This window comes from Takifugu rubripes, chromosome 17, assembly GCF_901000725.2.
Source record: "Takifugu rubripes chromosome 17, fTakRub1.2, whole genome shotgun sequence".
Lineage (NCBI taxonomy): Eukaryota > Metazoa > Chordata > Actinopteri > Tetraodontiformes > Tetraodontidae > Takifugu > Takifugu rubripes.
The window spans coordinates 475,546-493,009 of NC_042301.1; the positions used below are offsets into that span (position 1 = coordinate 475,546).

General features: G+C 50.5%; 2 protein-coding genes across 6 annotated transcripts in view; one reads left to right on the top strand and one right to left on the bottom strand.

Moving 5' to 3' along the window:
- Positions 1–510: 510 nt before the first annotated feature.
- On the top strand, positions 511–4,383 carry LOC105418329 (zinc finger protein 768-like). 3 transcript variants are annotated; one of them, XM_011617601.2, is made up of 5 exons: positions 511–915; positions 1,782–1,852; positions 2,078–2,186; positions 2,898–3,086; positions 3,175–3,402. In XM_011617601.2, the coding sequence occupies exons 1-5, from the start codon at positions 636–638 to the stop codon at positions 3,258–3,260; spliced, it is 735 nt and encodes a 244-aa protein (XP_011615903.1). In that variant the 5' UTR covers positions 511–635; the 3' UTR covers positions 3,261–3,402. The 3 variants fall into 3 exon arrangements, with proteins under 3 accessions (XP_011615903.1, XP_011615901.1, XP_011615902.1); XM_011617599.2 differs by having other exon boundaries at positions 2,898–4,383; XM_011617600.2 differs by having other exon boundaries at positions 2,081–2,186; positions 2,898–4,383.
- A 1,076-nt stretch (positions 4,384–5,459) lies between these two features.
- Positions 5,460–17,464, bottom strand: part of LOC105419290 (protein O-GlcNAcase-like) — a 14,491-nt gene continuing 2,486 nt past the window's right edge. Inside the window, exons 9-17 of one of the 3 annotated variants that reach the window (XM_029850245.1) lie at positions 11,952–12,050; positions 11,632–11,876; positions 11,374–11,548; positions 9,924–10,009; positions 9,750–9,842; positions 9,597–9,679; positions 9,404–9,524; positions 8,885–9,014; positions 5,460–6,201 (exon numbers count right to left, since the gene is read on the bottom strand). In XM_029850245.1, coding sequence (XP_029706105.1) covers positions 6,068–6,201; positions 8,885–9,014; positions 9,404–9,524; positions 9,597–9,679; positions 9,750–9,842; positions 9,924–10,009; positions 11,374–11,548; positions 11,632–11,876; positions 11,952–12,050 — 1,166 coding nt within the window. In that variant the 3' untranslated portion in view covers positions 5,460–6,067. Of the gene's footprint in view, positions 6,202–8,884; positions 9,045–9,403; positions 9,525–9,596; positions 9,680–9,749; positions 9,843–9,923; positions 10,010–11,373; positions 11,549–11,631; positions 11,877–11,951; positions 12,051–17,464 lie in introns of all 3 variants that reach the window. The other 2 variants (XM_029850244.1, XM_029850246.1) reach the window with 2 other exon arrangements.

Consider the following 17,464-nt stretch of genomic DNA (forward strand, 5'->3'; position numbering starts at 1 on the left):
TAGGGTTAGGGTTAGGGGTTAGGGTTAGGGTTAACCCACAATATGTCGCATACTGTTGAAGCTGCTGTGCCCCATTCTTGACCCTGTTCCTGCTCTTTCTCCTCCACATTTCCTGCTCTTTGATATTTATTACTACATTTTGATGACTTTGTGATGCTCCTGTTTTAATGCTCGTTAATGCTGATGCCAAATCACTACACATTATTGCCCTTGATGCTGTTAGGGTTAACCCTAACCCTTTGCTACTCGTAATTTTTTATCTTGATAACATATAAACATATATATAAATATGGCTTTTTTTGTAGAAAAGATTCAAAAGAACATAAAAAATAACTTTTGATTTGGAAAATTGTGGAGGAAAGATTGAAAACATTCTTGTTTTAAAAAGGATCTTCGAGGGTAGCAGCGGGGAATCCTTTAAATATTAAATCTTCCTCCAACTGGAACCATTCACGCGCCTCTTGTTGTGACAGATGCTGCTGATGCGCAACAACAAAGCGACGTCATCAGGACGCGACATTGGCAGCAGGTACCTGAGGACCCCGCGAACACACACAGGTGTCGCCAGCAGAATTGTGCTACACACGGAGCTGTGGTCAGGGTCAGGGTCAGGGTCAGGGTCAGGGTCAGGGTTGATGATGGCGGACTGTGCTGGCTTCCAGGCGCAGATCGCTTCAGTTATCGAGCTTCTCGCCAACTCGGCGGTTGCTGAGATCTGCAAGCTGGTGGACGATGGCTACGCAGTGCTGCGCTCCCAGATGGACCTGAAAAGACAGAAGAGCGAGAAAGAGAACCGCGTCCTGCGACAGAAGCTGCGAGAAATGGACGTGAAGATGCGAAGCTACGAGAGGAAGATGAAAAGACGGAACCTGCGGGAAGAAATGATGCACGACGCCCATTTCCGGCCACCCAAAGGTAAACGGGAGGAGCTGACAGGTGTGCAGACTTCTAGGATCCGGATCTGGGATTCTAGGATCCCAGCCTGATCCGCATCACCCAGTCTGGTCCACGGTCCACCCCCACGTCACAGCAGCTGTGCTTATTAATACTTTATCAACATAAACACAAGTAGTAACACAAGCTTTTGGTTCTGATATGGGTTAGGGTTAACCCTAACCCTAACCCTCTAACCCTAACCCCTAACTTTAACTCCTAACCCTAACCCTCTAACCCTAACCCCTAACTTTAACTCCTAACCCTAACCCTAACCCTCTAACCCTAACCCCTAACTTTAACTCCTAACCCTAACCCTCTAACCCTAACCCTCTAACCCTAACCCCTAACTTTAACTCCTAACCCTAACCCTCTAACCCTAACCCTAAAACACTAACCCTCTAACCCTAACCCCTAACTTTAACTCCTAACCCTCTAACCCTAACCCTCTAACCCTCTAACACTAACCCTAAAACACTAACCCTAACTCCTAAATCTAACTCTAACTTTAACTCCTAACCCAGCCAATAACAATAACTGTGTAATGTTTATGTTGTAATTTTATTTCTATTTTATTCTATATTTATGTATATATGCTTATAATGCTTATAATATGTATATATTATATTATGTATATATGCTTATAACGTTGCTAATCTTATCTGTATTTATTTATTCTGTTTCTATACTTTGTATAGGTTGCTACTACAATTCAATTTCCCCACGGGGATGAATAAAGTACATCTTAATCTTAATCTTAACCCTAACTCTGACCCCTGACCCTAACTCTGACCCCCTGACCTCTGACCCCTGACCCTAACTCTGACCCTATGTGCTGTTCTTCTCAGGACCAGCTCTCCACCAGACTTTGGTTGGTCTTCCTCCGTCCTCCTCCGAACGCTTAAACCCTATTTCTAAGGTAAACAAATATCTGCGAGTAATGCAACCCTACGGCCTTTAACATCCATTTTAGGCTTGAGTTTTTGTCCATATGTATTATGAACATTAAACAGGATGGTTCCTGCTCATCAGAAGACAGAGGCTTGCACGCACGAAGGTCACAGGATTCAACCTCTTTAGGATTTATGAGCTACGGATGATGTGATGTTGCTGGATAATTGAGGGACTTCCTGTCATGTTGCAGCAGGATAAAATCAGGCTGCTGCCGCAGGTGAAGCAGGAGAAGACAGACGACTGCAACCTGGACCTGAAGGTGGAGGTGAACATCAGTTCAGAGTGCAGCGTGTCCCCTGGTGAGTGGCTGCAGGATCTCTTTTACTCCTAATTCTGCCAGGGGACCTACTTTGTCTTCTCTGGAAGGACTAGACAAGCTAGCAGCTCTGAGTCAAATGAATCTGAATGAAATAAAAGATTTTTATTTCTAATAGAATACTGAGGAAGCTCATCCTACATCAAGTGTACCACAGCATGGGGTCGACTAATTCCACCAACAGAACTCTTTCTTGATGGATTCCAGTCCCTTATCTGATCTTGTTCCTCTCAAACAACCCTCAAGAACTCACCATCCCACAAACTGGACCTCCCAACACCTTTAACACCATTTAAACAATGTGATCAACACAGTACACACAATGATTCTAATCTAATCTGATATAATATCATTCTAATCTGATATTTAAAATGACATTATTGATTGAACATCTCAACACAGGTGAGAAGGAGACAGCTGGGCATCATGGTGCCGATGCACGCTCTCCATATTTTCTTATTTGTTCTGCAAATGGTTGGAACTTAAGATTCATCCTCACATGAAATGAACACCCAGAAACTGGGTGTTCCAACAGAAGTGGATGTTTTAGGTGTCATTTGTATAAATATAACTTGACACTGATTTTAAGGGTTAAATAAGATGGTAGTTAGGACTATGTAACTACTCCAGACTGCTCCTGTGCTCATGTTCTTGAGCTGTTGGAAGCGTTTCTGATCTTCCTGTCCCTCTGTAGGTGGAGCGCCCCATAACGACGTCCCTGCCAGTGACATCGTTATGGATGCTAGCATCACTGCTACTGCCAAGCGCCCTGCCTCTCCCACAGGTGCCACAGTGGATCTGACCTGCAAACCCATGTCCACCCTGCCTGTAAACAGCAGCATGTTGCTAATCAGAGGGGGCCCCCTGGTGCCTGAATCGACTGGTGTGAGTTTGAACAATGAGGCTCTGAAGTCAGAGATTAGAGATAATGACTGTGCTAAAGCAGGACTCCATTCCTCTCTTCCTATAAGCTCTGATGAGCTCAACAGCCTTGATCTGTCCTGGATGCAGGAGCGCATCGGCCATCTTGGTGCAGGGTATGGGGCAGCACAGCTAGGTCAAGGAAAGACAGACGCTCCTGTTCCTCCTGCCTCTTTTCCCTCACAGGGTGGGGCTGAGAGTCTGGAAGCTCCTTCCACCATGCTCTTCACGGCTACTTCCCAAGAAATGGCGGTTTTTGCTGCTTCCTTTGACACGGCGACTGCACCACCTCCTCCCCTTGCAGCAACTTCAGCTACGACCACCGACCAGAGACGCTCTTTCCACCCCAAGGAGCGTCCGGTCTGTGCTGTGTGTGGGCTTATGTTTCCAACAAGCGCAGCTCTGGAGCTGCACCAGAGGATCCACACTGGGGAGAGACCTTACTCCTGCCCCCACTGTGGGAAAGGCTTTGCACAGCCCAACAACCTGCGGGTCCACCTTCTCATCCACACGGGCGAGCGACGCTATTGCTGCACTCTGTGTGGGAAGAGTTTCCTCTCCTCCAGTCACCTGAAGCGGCACCGCACCGTTCACACCCAGGAGAAGCCCTACAGCTGCTCGCGCTGTGGACAGTCCTTCAGCCAGATGTGCAGCGTCCGGCGGCACCGGCAGCAGTCCCAGTGTGGCCTGTAGAGCCCGAAGACCAAGTGCCAAAGGATTCTACCAATAAAAGCATCTGACTGAGTGCGGCAGATATTAGTGTCCTCGTAAACAAATCCCCCATGAAAGTGGTTCCTGCTTAATGAAAGAACAGCACAACAATAAAATCTGGGATCATGGAATCACTTCGTTAGGGTTAGAACAACTAACTGGGTTAGTTGTTCCACAGCATTAACTCTTTAACTTTTATGCAGAATGACTTAATGGGTGCACCCTCGGTGCTGTAACACCATGTCAGTATAATCACTAATGATTGAATCGGGTGACCTAATTAAGCTGAATGGCATGTTTAAATCGCTGTGTCACATTTCAGCCAGAAACGAACCCACAGTGTCTATTTCTGTCATTGTAAACTTGCTTATTTACATCATAATATGACATGTAATGTTCACTGTTAAACTGGAAACAGTAAATTAAAACCTGTAAATTTAGAATGTGTTATTTGGCTGTTATGATGTGGCGGCAACAATGAACATTTTGCCATTTTACAAAAGGTTCCTGTGTTTCAGACTGAAAAACATCATTAAAATTTGCCAGAATGACCGTGTGACAGCATGTGTCTCTAGAAAGGACAGATCAAAGGAGAGAAATGTTCCACCCACATTCACAAAGATTCTCCATCCTGGGAAGTTAGCTCAAGGTCGTCTAGCCAGTCGTTCCATGCTCATGACCTCTCACAGCCGACAAGGTCAATATCAGCCAAGCTGCAGGCTCCAAGTCAACGGGAAGGGATGGAAGCAGCAACTGTGACGGAGGGTCAGGGGTCAGGGTTAGAGGGTTAGGGGTCAGGGCTAGGGGTCAGGGTTAGAGGGTCAGGGTTAGAGGGTTAGGGGTCAGGGCTAGAGGGTTAGGGTGAGGTTAGGGGTCAGGGTTAGAGGGTTAGGGGTCAGGGTGAGGTTAGGGGTCAGGGTTAGAGGGTTAGGGGTCAGGGTTAGAGGGTTAGGGGTCAGGGTTAGAGGGTTAGGGTGAGGTTAGGGGTCAGGGTTAGAGGGTTAGGGTGAGGTTAGGGGTCAGGGTTAGAGGGTTAGGGGTCAGGGCTAGGGGTCAGGGTTAGAGGGTTAGGGGTCAGGGCTAGAGGGTTAGGGGTCAGGGTTAGAGGGTTAGGGTGAGGTTAGGGGTCAGGGTTAGGGGGTCAGGGTTAGGGGTCAGGGTTAGAGGGTTAGGGTGAGGTTAGGGGTCAGGGTTAGAGGGTTAGGGGTCAGGGTGAGGTTAGGGGTCAGGGTTAGGGGGTCAGGGTTAGCAGCAGCCAGCTCAGGAGATGAGTCAAGCATTGTCCCAGTGATCAAGTTCAGCTTCCTCAGCATCTCTCTCGTGCTGGTTGAGGTTCTTCCAAGTGGGAATAAAACCATCTAAACAGGACAGAACATCATTCCCAAAGTACGCAACATTTTTTCATTAGCTTTATAAAAGTATAGTTGCTTAAGTTCATTATTGCTGAGACAAGAACGAGCACCTGTCTTGATGGTAGATGCTTGTTTTTCTGGCTTTGCTGATATTTTCTACAAAACTGCAAAAAAAGTTTCCCCCTTTTCATCTTTGCTCTGGTATTGTGTCATTGTGGGTATTCACGGTTCCAGAGGGATGTTGAAAGGAAAAAGGTCACCATTTATATGAATCATTTGCTCAAGCTTAGTTGATTTTTATTTGGAAGTTCACATTTTTAATGTGTTTGAACAAAAGTAACAGTGCTGATGCGCACGTATCACCTTGAGATGTTAAAACCCGTTAAATTACGTCACAGTAACAAACCTCATCTGACATTGTGGAAATTCAGGGAAGAAAAGAACATTTGAATGGAGATAATGTTACAGGACTGAAGTTATTCCATTGATTGAACAACTTTAATGCCTACAACCATTTCTCTGAAAATGTTAGCCAACAGGCTAATAAAGCAGAAACATTTTCTACTCAAAGGTTAATTTTGCTGGAACTATCCATCGAACCCTAACCCTCAAAGCACAAATAAACTGATTATGTCTCATTGGTAGTGTTTCCATGTCTGCATTAGACACTTTTGGATAGAAAGGATATGAATAAGTGTTAATATTTCATTATGCTTGGTTGTAATTTCAGAAATTACCAGTTTACAATTGTATCATTAACAGCAGTTTAAGATTATGCAGCCATTTCTGAAGCGTTCCTTTAATTCCCAGCATGAAGGAGATGAACGATGAGACCAAACCACACAAACATTGTAGACCTGAAGAAAACCCTTGAGATTGATCACTTTTGCAGGCTGGTTCCCATGACAACGATGTCTTCAGTCACACTGACGGAGTTGAAGTATCCAAGCTTTGTGTAAAAATCAAGCATCCTCTGATCACTCTGCCTCAACTCACAGAACGCTCCTTTAGAACCTAGAGAGGAGAGGACATGGAAATGGTCTTTAATGGAAGCTCAGCGTCGCAGTGCTGCTCCCCAACCCCTGGGCTAACCCTAACCCTAACCCCCTGGGCTAACCCTAACCCTAACCCTGGGCTAACCCTAACCCTAACCCTGGGCTAACCCTAACCCTAACCCCCTGGGCTAACCCTAACCCTGTCCCCCTGGGCTAACCCTAACCCTGGGCTAACCCTAACCCTAACCCTGGGCTAACCCTAACCCTGGGCTAACCCTAACCCTAACCCTGGGCTAACCCTAACCCTGGGCTAACCCTAACCCTAACCCCCTGGGCTAACCCTAACCCTAACCCTGTCCCCCTGGGCTAACCCTGTCCCCCTGGGCTAACCCTAACCCTAACCCTGTCCCCCTGGGCTAACCCTGTCCCCCTGGGCTAACCCTAACCCTGTCCCCCTGGGCTAACCCTAACCCTAACCCTGGGCTAACCCTAACCCTAACCCCCTGGGCTAACCCTAACCCTGTCCCCCTGGGCTAACCCTAACCCTAACCCTGTCCCCCTGGGCTAACCCTGTCCCCCTGGGCTAACCCTAACCCTAACCCTGTCCCCCTGGGCTAACCCTGTCCCCCTGGGCTAACCCTAACCCTGGGCTAACCCTAACCCTAACCCTGGGCTAACCCTAACCCTGGGCTAACCGTAACCCTAACCCCCTGGGCTAACCCTAACCCTGTCCCCCTGGGCTAACCCTGTCCCCCTGGGCTAACCCTAACCTTAACCCTGTCCCCCTGGGCTAACCCTAACCCTAACCCTGTCCCCCTGGGCTAACCCTGTCCCCCTGGGCTAACCCTAACCCTGGGCTAACCCTAACCCTAACCCTGGGCTAACCGTAACCCTGGGCTAACCCTGTCCCCCTGGGCTAACCCTAACCCTGGGCTAACCCTAACCCTAACCCTGGGCTAACCCTAACCCTGGGCTAACCGTAACCCTGGGCTAACCCTGTCCCCCTGGGCTAACCCTAACCCTGGGCTAACCCTAACCCTAACCCTGGGCTAACCCTAACCCTAACCCTGGGCTAACCCTAACCCTAACCCTGGGCTAACCCTAACCCTGGGCTAACCGTAACCCTGGGCTAACCCTGTCCCCCTGGGCTAACCCTAACCCTAACCCTGGGCTAACCCTAACCCTAACCCTGGGCTAACCCTAACCCTGGGCTAACCGTAACCCTAACCCCCTGGGCTAACCCTAACCCTGTCCCCCTGGGCTAACCCTAACCCTAACCCTGGGCTAACCCTGTCCCCCTGGGCTAACCCTAACCCTGGGCTAACCCTAACCCTAACCCTGGGCTAACCCTAACCCTAACCCTGGGCTAACCCTAACCCTGGGCTAACCGTAACCCTAACCCCCTGGGCTAACCCTAACCCTGTCCCCCTGGGCTAACCCTGTCCCCCTGGGCTAACCCTAACCTTAACCCTGTCCCCCTGGGCTAACCCTAACCCTAACCCTGTCCCCCTGGGCTAACCATAACCCTGTCCCCCTGGGCTAACCCTAACCCTGTCCCCCTGGGCTAACCCTGTCCCCCTGGGCTAACCCTAACCTTAACCCTGTCCCCCTGGGCTAACCCTGTCCCCCTGGGCTAACCCTAACCTTAACCCTGTCCCCCTGGGCTAACCCTAACCTTAACCCTGTCCCCCTGGGCTAACCCTGTCCCCCTGGGCTAACCCTAACCTTAACCCTGTCCCCCTGGGCTAACCCTGTCCCCCTGGGCTAACCCTAACCTTAACCCTGTCCCCCTGGGCTAACCCTGTCCCCCTGGGCTAACCCTAACCTTAACCCTGTCCCCCTGGGCTAACCCTGTCCCCCTGGGCTAACCCTAACCCTTACCCATAGTCTGTTCTCCCTCCTGCCCTCGGGTCGGCGCTTCAGAACCCTCAGGACCAGCAGCTGTGTCCTTGCTGGACTCCAGCTGACCCCCACACCCCACTTCACCTCACTACATTAGTTAGTTAGGGTTAAAACTTACTTATGAACTTTAGTTTAACTTATTGTCTGTACATTTCCTCCAGCTGTTTTGTGTAAATATTGTTTGCAGGCATTTAATGTACATCTGTAAAATATGTTCACAGTACAACCTGTGAATCACTAAACGATTGTAATGATAAAGACTGTAAATACTGTATTTATTCACTTATTATTTCGCCACTTGCTGCTCCTTTTGCACTTCAGTTAGATGCTAAACTGCATTTTGTTGCTCTGTACATGAGCAATGACAATAAAGTTGAATCTAATCTGACAGGAAAAATGTCTTGGACACGACCAAAGAAAAGATGCTGAAAGAATCCAGAGAAAAGAAGCTAAGAATGAAGAAACAACCCAGTTTTTTAAGATATCAGTTCTAACATAAACCACAATTGGAAGAGTATTGCATAAAGGGTTAGAATATAATCAACTCACCAAACATTTATTGAGTTAGCTCAGCCATTTTAGCGATGTTAGCATAGCACAGAGCCACCTCAGAGTTCTGTGTTCATTGGGGGAGGAGCAGGTTTGCTATTGACCTCAAACATCAACTGAAGTGATGTCATGCAGGATTGCATAGTGCAACTTTAACTGTCCTTATCAAACGCCACGAAGCAACGATTCCTGATCAGTTTAAAGAGCTAAATCAAACTTTTAGCAAGTGTGTTATCAAAGTCTAAAAGTACCAGTGGTCCTGATGGAGGATAAGAGCTGCCACATCATGCGCTTTGCTGGAGAGGAGTCTGTTACTCGGGGTAGAACCTGCATGGTAACCAGGGAGGGGAATTCCTCCAACACCGAAGGACTTAGCGCCCTCTGTAGGGTGGAAGCAGGGATAACGCCATGCTACACATCGAGATGAATGTTCTCAGCCATCCACTTTGAATAGAATTATTGGCTGAAGAAAATCCAACTGGAATTATTTTTCCAAAGACATTTCACCTCCTATCCAAGAGGCTTCTTCAGTTCTGAAGCAACTGGTGGGAATCCCAGTTCTAGTGACTGCGCTGGTTTACTGCTCGCTGGTTCATTAGTAGAGGGGTGTGGATCATCCCGGTCATCATCTGATGTTGGGTGTGAATGAGTGTAAAGCTTTCTGGGGTAGGATTCCAGGACAGTATTGTAAGTGGCTGCTTGGTTGGATTTTCTTCAGCCAAGGATTTATGCTTGATCAGCTTATTTCCAGTAAATCTGCATTAGATCACCTGAGTTTTGGCTGCAGCTTGTTTGGCATCAATGACGGCCAGAGCATAGCCGCATAGACCAGCGTCATCCTCCAGGACCAGAGCAGACTCAGGGGAAGGGCAAAGCTCCCCGGTCAACAGGCTGAAATGAGACCATAAAAAGCAACAGAATCAAGTTGAACTCTGAGAACCCAGACCAAAGCTGCCTCCTTACCCCCGACAGAGGAGTGGCAGCTGTCCAACAGAGGCAGCGCCGCTCTCCGCGCTCATCTCCCTGAAAATACGTTCCAGCTGAATCTGACAGGGCAGACATCCTTTGAGAAAACCCAGACTGAATGAGCCAAGACCAAATTAGGAGGATTCTCACCTGGTCCTCGGGCCCGTACGGCCTTATGCAGTACACCTGTGTCCTGGGAGGGTGTCTGAAAAGGTCCCCGTCTCCGTGACCAGGCAACATCCTCTAAAAATAAATCATGACTCTTTCAAATAGATGACTTTTACTTCTCCTTCTCTTTTAGAGAGACAAACGTACTCAGGTTACCTGAAACTCTCCCGACAGGCCTCCTCTCGTGGTCCAGGATTCCATCTCATTGGTCATGAGCTGGGCTGACGGGTGATCATGACCTCCTGTTTAAAAAAGAAAACATTGCAAATACTTCTAATTTTTCTAATTGGAAACCAAAAAAGGCATCAGTGGATGTTAATTAAGCAGATGCGACTGCTTCCTAAATGAAAACATTGGGCCAGATTCACGAAGCGTTCTTACGAACAAATTTGTTCTTAAGTCCCACTTACGAACAGTTGACGAAGATTGTGGCATTCACCAATTTCTTCTTATCCTGGATTTATTCGTAGGTAAGAACAAATCCTACGAACACTCAGGAGTACTCTTGCGCACATTTCAGTGCCGACATGTTGGCATGGTTGTGTTTTCTTCTCTTGTGCAGTTCAATAAAATTCAATATTACAATGATAATTCTGTCATATTTATTTATTTATTTGTTTATTTCCTATTTTTGGTGATTTACGGAGAATTTTAAAATTACGTAAATGTGCCAATGACTTAACATTAATCAACCAAATTGGAAACCATGCCAAAACTGTCTTTTTATTTGATTTTATCTTGATTTATTTTATTAGGGGATCGAGGATATGCCCTGGCTCCCTGGTTGTTGACACCACTGACCAACCCTCAGACTCCACAGGAGTTTTATTCAATCAGATGCATGCGCGCAGTCGCTCCACCATTGAACGCACCATCGGCATGTTAAAGGGGCGCTGGATGTGTTTGGACACAGAGCCACGACCCCGTGAGGATGTGCGTCCTGACGCAATGATGGGGCCAGACTGCAGGCACGCGGTTCACGTTCGAGCGCGATTAATTGCCCGTTTGTGAATAAAATGCATTATTGTCACAATCCGAGCACAGCTTTTACACGTTTATTTTTTTTACATTCTTCTTTTTTTTACATTCTCGTTGATTTCTTTCAGCGTGTTGGCTCTAGTCATCAGGGTTGAGGCAATTTTATCAAGCGTGTTAGCCATCCTTTCTTGATTGTTCAACACGGCGTCAGAAATCAGGCGTGGAGAGGCAAGCTTTGGGCATTTGGCTTTGGGCATTTGGCTGCTTTTTGCTCTGTCTACAGGGTCCTGCTGCAGTTCCTTTTATGGGCATTAGTGGGCGGTGACTTATGCTAATCGTATGTTAATTAGACTCACCTGGCATGCGCTCTCAACTTACGAACAGATGGCATTCATCAATCTAAGAACACAGCTGCGAACAATTCTGGGGCTTACGAACGCGTTGATGAATCCGACGTAGGGTTTTCTTAAAAAACTTCTTAAGGACAACTTAAGAAAGAATCTAAGAAGATTCGTAAGAACATATTGGTGAATCTGGCCCATTGTGTTTAAATGTGTTCATTTAAAATCCGGAATATTTAGAGCACGTTCCGGACATAAACGCCGGCTGTGCCTTCAGGGTTTCACACCTAATATTTTCACGTAGGCTCGAGCCAGACAAACCCCACGTTTGATGTCACAGATGTAGTTGTAGAGGTCGTACAGAACGCTGCGGTTGGGCGCGTTGGACAGGTGGTTAAACATCTGCACCACCACCTCGCACATGTCATCAAAGCACAGCGCTCTGGAATGCCACGCCGCTGCCTGGAAACAGGAGAACGGACATGCGCGGAGCTGCTGACGGAGCTGCTGACGGAGCCCAGATCTGCCATAGCAGCCTAACTCACCTCTTCGGTGTCTGCAGAAGCAGCTGCGCTGTGCTTCTTGAGCCAGTCCAGCTCCTGCAGCATCTTCCTGGCGGTGCGCCCGTGTTCGTAGGGCAGGTAAAACAGGTCTGACAGCAGCTTCAGGTCGTTCAGGGTCAGGGGCTCTGCAGTGTACAGTGGATTCTCCTCAGGTTCAGGGATGTGCGCACTGTCCCCCATATCCATTTGCATGGGTTCTTCATCTGAGGAGCCCTTCTTGAGATGGCCTAGCAGAGGAAAGCAAAGAGTAAACTCATCAATCCAACTGCCTGCTCTTTAAAGCAGGATCCAAGTGTGTGTACCTCCAGGATGATCAGCCATCAGAAATTCCTGCAGCCAGTCAGTAAGGGCCAAGGTCAGGGCCTTTTGGGGGCTGTAGCAGGGGTCCTGCTCCTCTTCACCTATCAGGACACAAATGCCTGCACTGTTAAGTCTCAGTGGGACCTTGGGTCAGGGTTAGGGTTAGGGTTAGGGCTAGGGCTAGGGTTAGAGGGTCAGGGTTAGGGCTAGGGTTAGAGGGTTAGGGTTAGGGGGTTAGGGTTAGGGGGTTAGCCCCTCCCTGGGCTGCCACCTTATCGTGGTGGAGGGGTTTGCGTGTCCCAATGATCCTAGGAGCTCCGCTGTCTGGGGCTATATGCCCCTGGTAGGGCCACCCATGGCAAACAGGTCCTAGGTGAGGGACCAGACAAAGCGTAGCCCAGGACCCCCTAATGATGCTGAACAACATTGGTGCCAAGTTTCCCTTGCCCGGATGCGGGTCACCGGGGCCCCCTCCTGGAGCCAGGCCTGGGGGTGGGGCAACGGCCGGGCGCAGCCCGAAGAGGCAACATGGGACCCCCTTCCCGTGGGCTCACCACCTGCAGGAGGGGCCAAGGGGGTCGGGTGCATTGTGTTTTGGGTAGCAGCCGGAGGCAGGGACCTTGGCGGTCTGATTCCCAGCTGCACAAACTGGCTCTAGGGACATGGAATGTCACCTCTCTGGTGGTAAAGGAGCCTGAGCTGGTGCGCGAGGTTGAGAAGTTCCGACTAGATATAGTTGGCCTCACCTCGACGCATGGCAAGGGCTCTGGAACCAGTCTTCTTGAGAGGGGTTGGACTCTCTACCACTCTGGAGTTGCCGATGGTGAGAGGCGACGAGCAGGGGTGGCAATTCTGGTTGCTCCCCAGCTCAGTGCCTGTGTATTGGAGTTTACCCCGGTGGATGAGAGGGTAGCCTCCCTTCGCCTTCGGGTGGGGGGACGGATCCTGACTGTTGTTTGTGCCATAGGTCCAAACAGCAGTTCAGCGTATCCACCCTTTTTGGAGTCCTTAGAGGGAGTGCTGGAGAGTGCCCCTTCTGGGGGCTCCCTCGTCCTCCTGGGTGACTTCAATGCTCACGTTGGCAATGACAGTGTGACCTGGAGAGGTGTGATTGGGAAGAACGGCCCCCCTGATCTGAACCCGAGTGGTGTTTTGTTATTGGACTTCTGTGCTCGTCTCAGATTGTCCATAACGAACACCTTGTTCAGACATAAAGGCGTCCACATGTGCACTTGGCACCAGGACGCCTTAGGCCGCAGATCGATGATCGACTTTGTGGTTGTGTCATCGGATTTGCGGCCGCATGTTCTGGACACTCGGGTGAAGAGAGGGGCGGAGCTGTCAACTGATCACCACCTGGTGGTGAGTTGGCTCCGATGGTGGGGAAGGATGCCGGACAGACCAGGTGTTGTGAGGGTCTGCTGGGAACGCCTGGCAGAGTCCCCTGTCAGAAGGAGCTTCAACTCACGCCTCCGGGAGAGCTTTGACCATGTCCCGGGGGAGGCGGGGGACATTGAGTCCGAGTGGACCGTGTTCCGTGCCTCCATTGTTGAGGCAGCTGACCGGTGCTGTGGCCGCAAGGTGGTTGGTGCCTGTCATGGCGGCAATGCCCGAACCCGCTGGTGGACACCAGCGGTGAGGGATGCCGTCAAGCTGAAGAAGGAGTCGTATCGGGCCTTACTGGCCTGTGGGACTCCTGAGGCAGCAGATGGGTACCGGCGTGCCAAGCGGAGTGCAGCTACGGCGGTTGCCGAGGCAAAGACTCGGGCATGGGAAGAGTTCGGTGAGGCCATGGAGAATGACTTTCGGACGGCCTCGAAAAGGTTCTGGACCACCATCCGGCGTCTGAGGAGGGGGAAGCAGTGCACTGTCAACACTGTGTATAGTGGTGATGGTGTCCTGCTGACCTCAACTCGGGATGTTGTGGATCGGTGGAAGGAATACTTCGAGGACCTCCTCAATCCCACCAACACGCCTTCCAGTGAGGAAGTAGGGCCTGGGGACCTGGAGATGGGCTCTCGTATCTCCGGGGCTGAAGTTGCCGAGGTAGTTAAAAAACTCCTCGGTGGCAAGGCCCCGGGGGTGGATGAGATCCGCCCAGAGTCCCTTAAGGCTCTGGATGTTGTAGGGCTGTCGTGGTTGACTCGACTCTGCAACATCGCGTGGACATCGGGGGCAGTGCCGCTGGATTGGCAGACCGGGGTGGTAGTCCCTCTTTTTAAGAAGGGGGACCGGAGGGTGTGTTCCAACTATAGGGGGATCACACTCCTCAGCCTCCCTGGTAAGGTCTATTCAGGGGTACTGGAGAGGAGGGTCCGCCGGATAGTCGAACCTCGGATTCAGGAGGAGCAATGTGGTTTTCGTCCTGGGCGTGGAACAGTGGACCAGCTCTACACCCTCCGCAGGGTCTTCGAGGGTGCATGGGAGTTTGCCCAACCAGTCCACATGTGTTTTGTGGACTTGGAGAAGGCATTCGACCGTGTCCCTCGGGGGGTCCTGTGGGGGGTCCTCCGAGAGTATGGGGTGTCGGGCCCGCTGATACGGGCTGTCCGCTCCCTGTACGATCGGTGCCAGAGTTTGGTCCGAATTGCTGGCAGTAAGTCGAACTCGTTTCCGGTGAGGGTTGGCCTCCGCCAGGGCTGCCCTTTGTCACCGATTCTGTTCATAATTTTTATGGACAGAATTTCTAGGTGCAGTCATGGTGTTGAGGGGATCCGGTTTGATGACCTCAGGATCGCGTCTCTGCTTTTTGCGGATGATGTGGTCCTGTTGGCTTCATCGGCCCGTGACCTCCAACTATCACTGGATCAGTTCACCGCCGCATGTGAAGCGGCTGGGATGAGAATCAGCACCTCCAAATCTGAGGCCATGGTTCTCGACCGGAAAAAGGTGGAGTGCCTTCTCCGGGTAAAGGAGGAGATCCTGCCCCAAGTGGAGGAGTTTAAGTACCTCGGGGTCTTGTTCACGAGTGAGGGAAGAATGGAGCGGGAGGTCGACAGGCGGATCGGTGCGGCGTCCACAGTAATGCGGACTCTGCACCGGTCCGTTGTGGTGAAGAGAGAGCTGAGCCGAAAGGCGAAGCTCTCGATTTACCGGTCGATCTTCGTTCCTACCCTCACCTATGGTCATGAGCTTTGGGTAATGACCGAAAGAACAAGATCACGGGTACAAGCGGCTGAAATGAGCTTCCTCCGTAGGGTGGCTGGGCTCTCCCTTAGAGATAGGGTGAGAAGCTCTGCCATCCGGGAGGAGCTCGGAGTAGAGTCGCTGCTCCTCCGCGTTGAGAGGAGCCAGATGGGGTGGCTTGGGCATCTAGTCAGGATGCCCCCTGGACGCCTCCCTGGTGAGGTGTTCAGGGCATGTCCCTCCGGTAGGAGACCCCCGGGGAGACCCAGGACACGTTGGAGAGACTATGTCTCTGGTCTGGCCTGGGAACGTCTGGGGATCCCTCCGGATGAGCTGGAGGAGGTAGCTGGGGAGAGGGAAGTCTGGGCTTCTCTCCTTAGGCTGCTGCCCCCGCGACCCGACCCCGGATAAGCGGTAGAGAATGGATGGATGGATGGATGGATGGGTTAGAGTTAGGGTTAGGGGGTTAGAGTTAGGGTTAGGGGGTTAGGGGGTTAGGGTTAGGGGGTTAGGGGGTTAGGGTTAGGGTCAGGGTTAGGGGGTTAGGGGGTTAGGGTTAGGGGGTCAGGGTCAGGGTCAGGGTTAGGGCTAGGGTTAGGGTTAGGGTTAGGGTTAGGGTCAGGGTCAGGGCTAGGGTTAGGGCTAGGGTTAGAGGGTTAGAGTTAGGGTTAGAGGGTTAGGGTTAGGGTCAGGGTTAGGGTTAGAGGGTTAGGGTTAGGGGGTCAGGGTTAGGGCTAGGGTTAGGGTCAGGGTCAGGGCTAGGGTTAGGGTTAGAGGGTTAGGGTTAGAGGGTTAGGGTTAGAGGGTTAGAGGGTTAGGGTCAGGGCTAGGGTTAGGGCGTTAGAGGGTTAGGGGGTTAGGGTTAGGGTTAGGGTTAGGGGGTTAGGGGGTTAGGGTTAGAGGGTTAGGGTTAGGGGGTTAGGGTTAGGGGGTTAGAGGGTTAGGGTTAGAGGGTTAGGGTTAGGGCTAGGCTAACCCTGTTGTCTCCACATGACAACTCTCCATCAGGACAAGTGTGTCCAACTACTCTATCTTCTCGCCAAACAACATTTTTGTATCACAAACTGGAGGCGTGACACTAGAACTGCTCCAACGCAGTGCGTACAGGGACACGGGTCATATGAGCAGTTCTATGTGCTCAAAAACAAAGAGAAAGAAGAAAAGTGATCCCGTTGTGTCGCCGCCGCTCAGGTGAGTTCTGAAGTTCACGTTCAAATCACGCAGGTGAACAGGGCTTCAGAATTTTACTCTGGATCCAAACAGTCGTCGTATGGCACCGAACTGATGCCAACTGCAAAACATCCTGTTCTCAGATAGGTTTTAATGCGGATTCATCCAGTCATTTGTGGGGCGTCTGCTACACTGAGCAAAACATACACTTTTAATTGATTAATTGTTATACAATTAAGCCCTGTGTGTATATTATCCCGCTTCCAATAGAGCTTGAATCATAACCAATCATGCGGGAATTACGGATGTCGAGCTCTTCAACTGTTAAGGTTTTTATTTCGTCTTCTAGACTGCTTTACCCCTGTTGGGGTCACAGCGAGGGGGGGCGAAGGCAGGGTGCCCCCTGAGGGATCTATGTGAGCATTTGTGGGTTTGGTACCTTGGCAGTGCTCTGAAGGTGTTCTGGCACCTTTCCCTCCTACCAGAACACCCTCCATGTTTTGTCTGCACTGGGGCTCGAACCCAGAACCCTCCTCTGAGCTACCACCTCTCACCTCTTAATGTCATCATCATCATCCTCATCCTCTAACCCTTATCCGGGGTCAGGTTAGCAGCAGCCTCAGCAGAGAGGCCCAGACTTCCCTCTCCCCAGCTACCTCTTCCAGCTCATCCGGGGGGGTCCCCAGGCGTTCCCAGACCAGAGACATAGTCTCTCCAACGTGTCCTGGGTCTTCCCGGGGGCCTCCTACCAGAGGGACATGCCCTGAACACCTCACCAGGGAGGCGCCCAGGGGGCATCCTGACTAGATGCCCAAGCCACCTCATCTGGCTCCTCTCAAGGCGGAGGAGCAGCGGCTCTACTCCGAGCTCCTCCCGGATGGCAGAGCTTCTCCCCCTCTCTAGGGGAGAGCCCAGCCACCCTACGGAGGAAGCTCACTTCGCCCGCTTGTATCTTCTTCTTTCGGTCATGACCCAGCGCTCATGACCATAGGTGAGGGTAGGACGAAGATCTTTTGGCTCAGCTCTCTCTTCACCACAACCTCTTAATGTTATTACAGTATTTCTTTTTTGCAGCCTCATTTTCTAGACTCTTGTAGTTTTGTAAGTTTGGCAACAGTAATGGTGATAATCCAAGATGTCCCTAACCCTAACCCTAACCCTAACAGATGGATGTGTCACCAAAAACAGACAGAAATGGATGGAATCAGTTAGGATTTCA

Coding starts and splice junctions, on each gene's coding strand:
- LOC105418329 (XM_011617599.2), top strand. CDS start 636: ATGATGGCGGACTGTGCTGGCTTCCAGGCGCAGATCGCTTCAGTTATC. Junction 916..1,781: donor CCATTTCCGGCCACCCAAAG/GTAAACGGGAGG, acceptor TGTTCTTCTCAG/GACCAGCTCTCCACCAGACT. Junction 1,853..2,077: donor GCTTAAACCCTATTTCTAAG/GTAAACAAATAT, acceptor GTCATGTTGCAG/CAGGATAAAATCAGGCTGCT.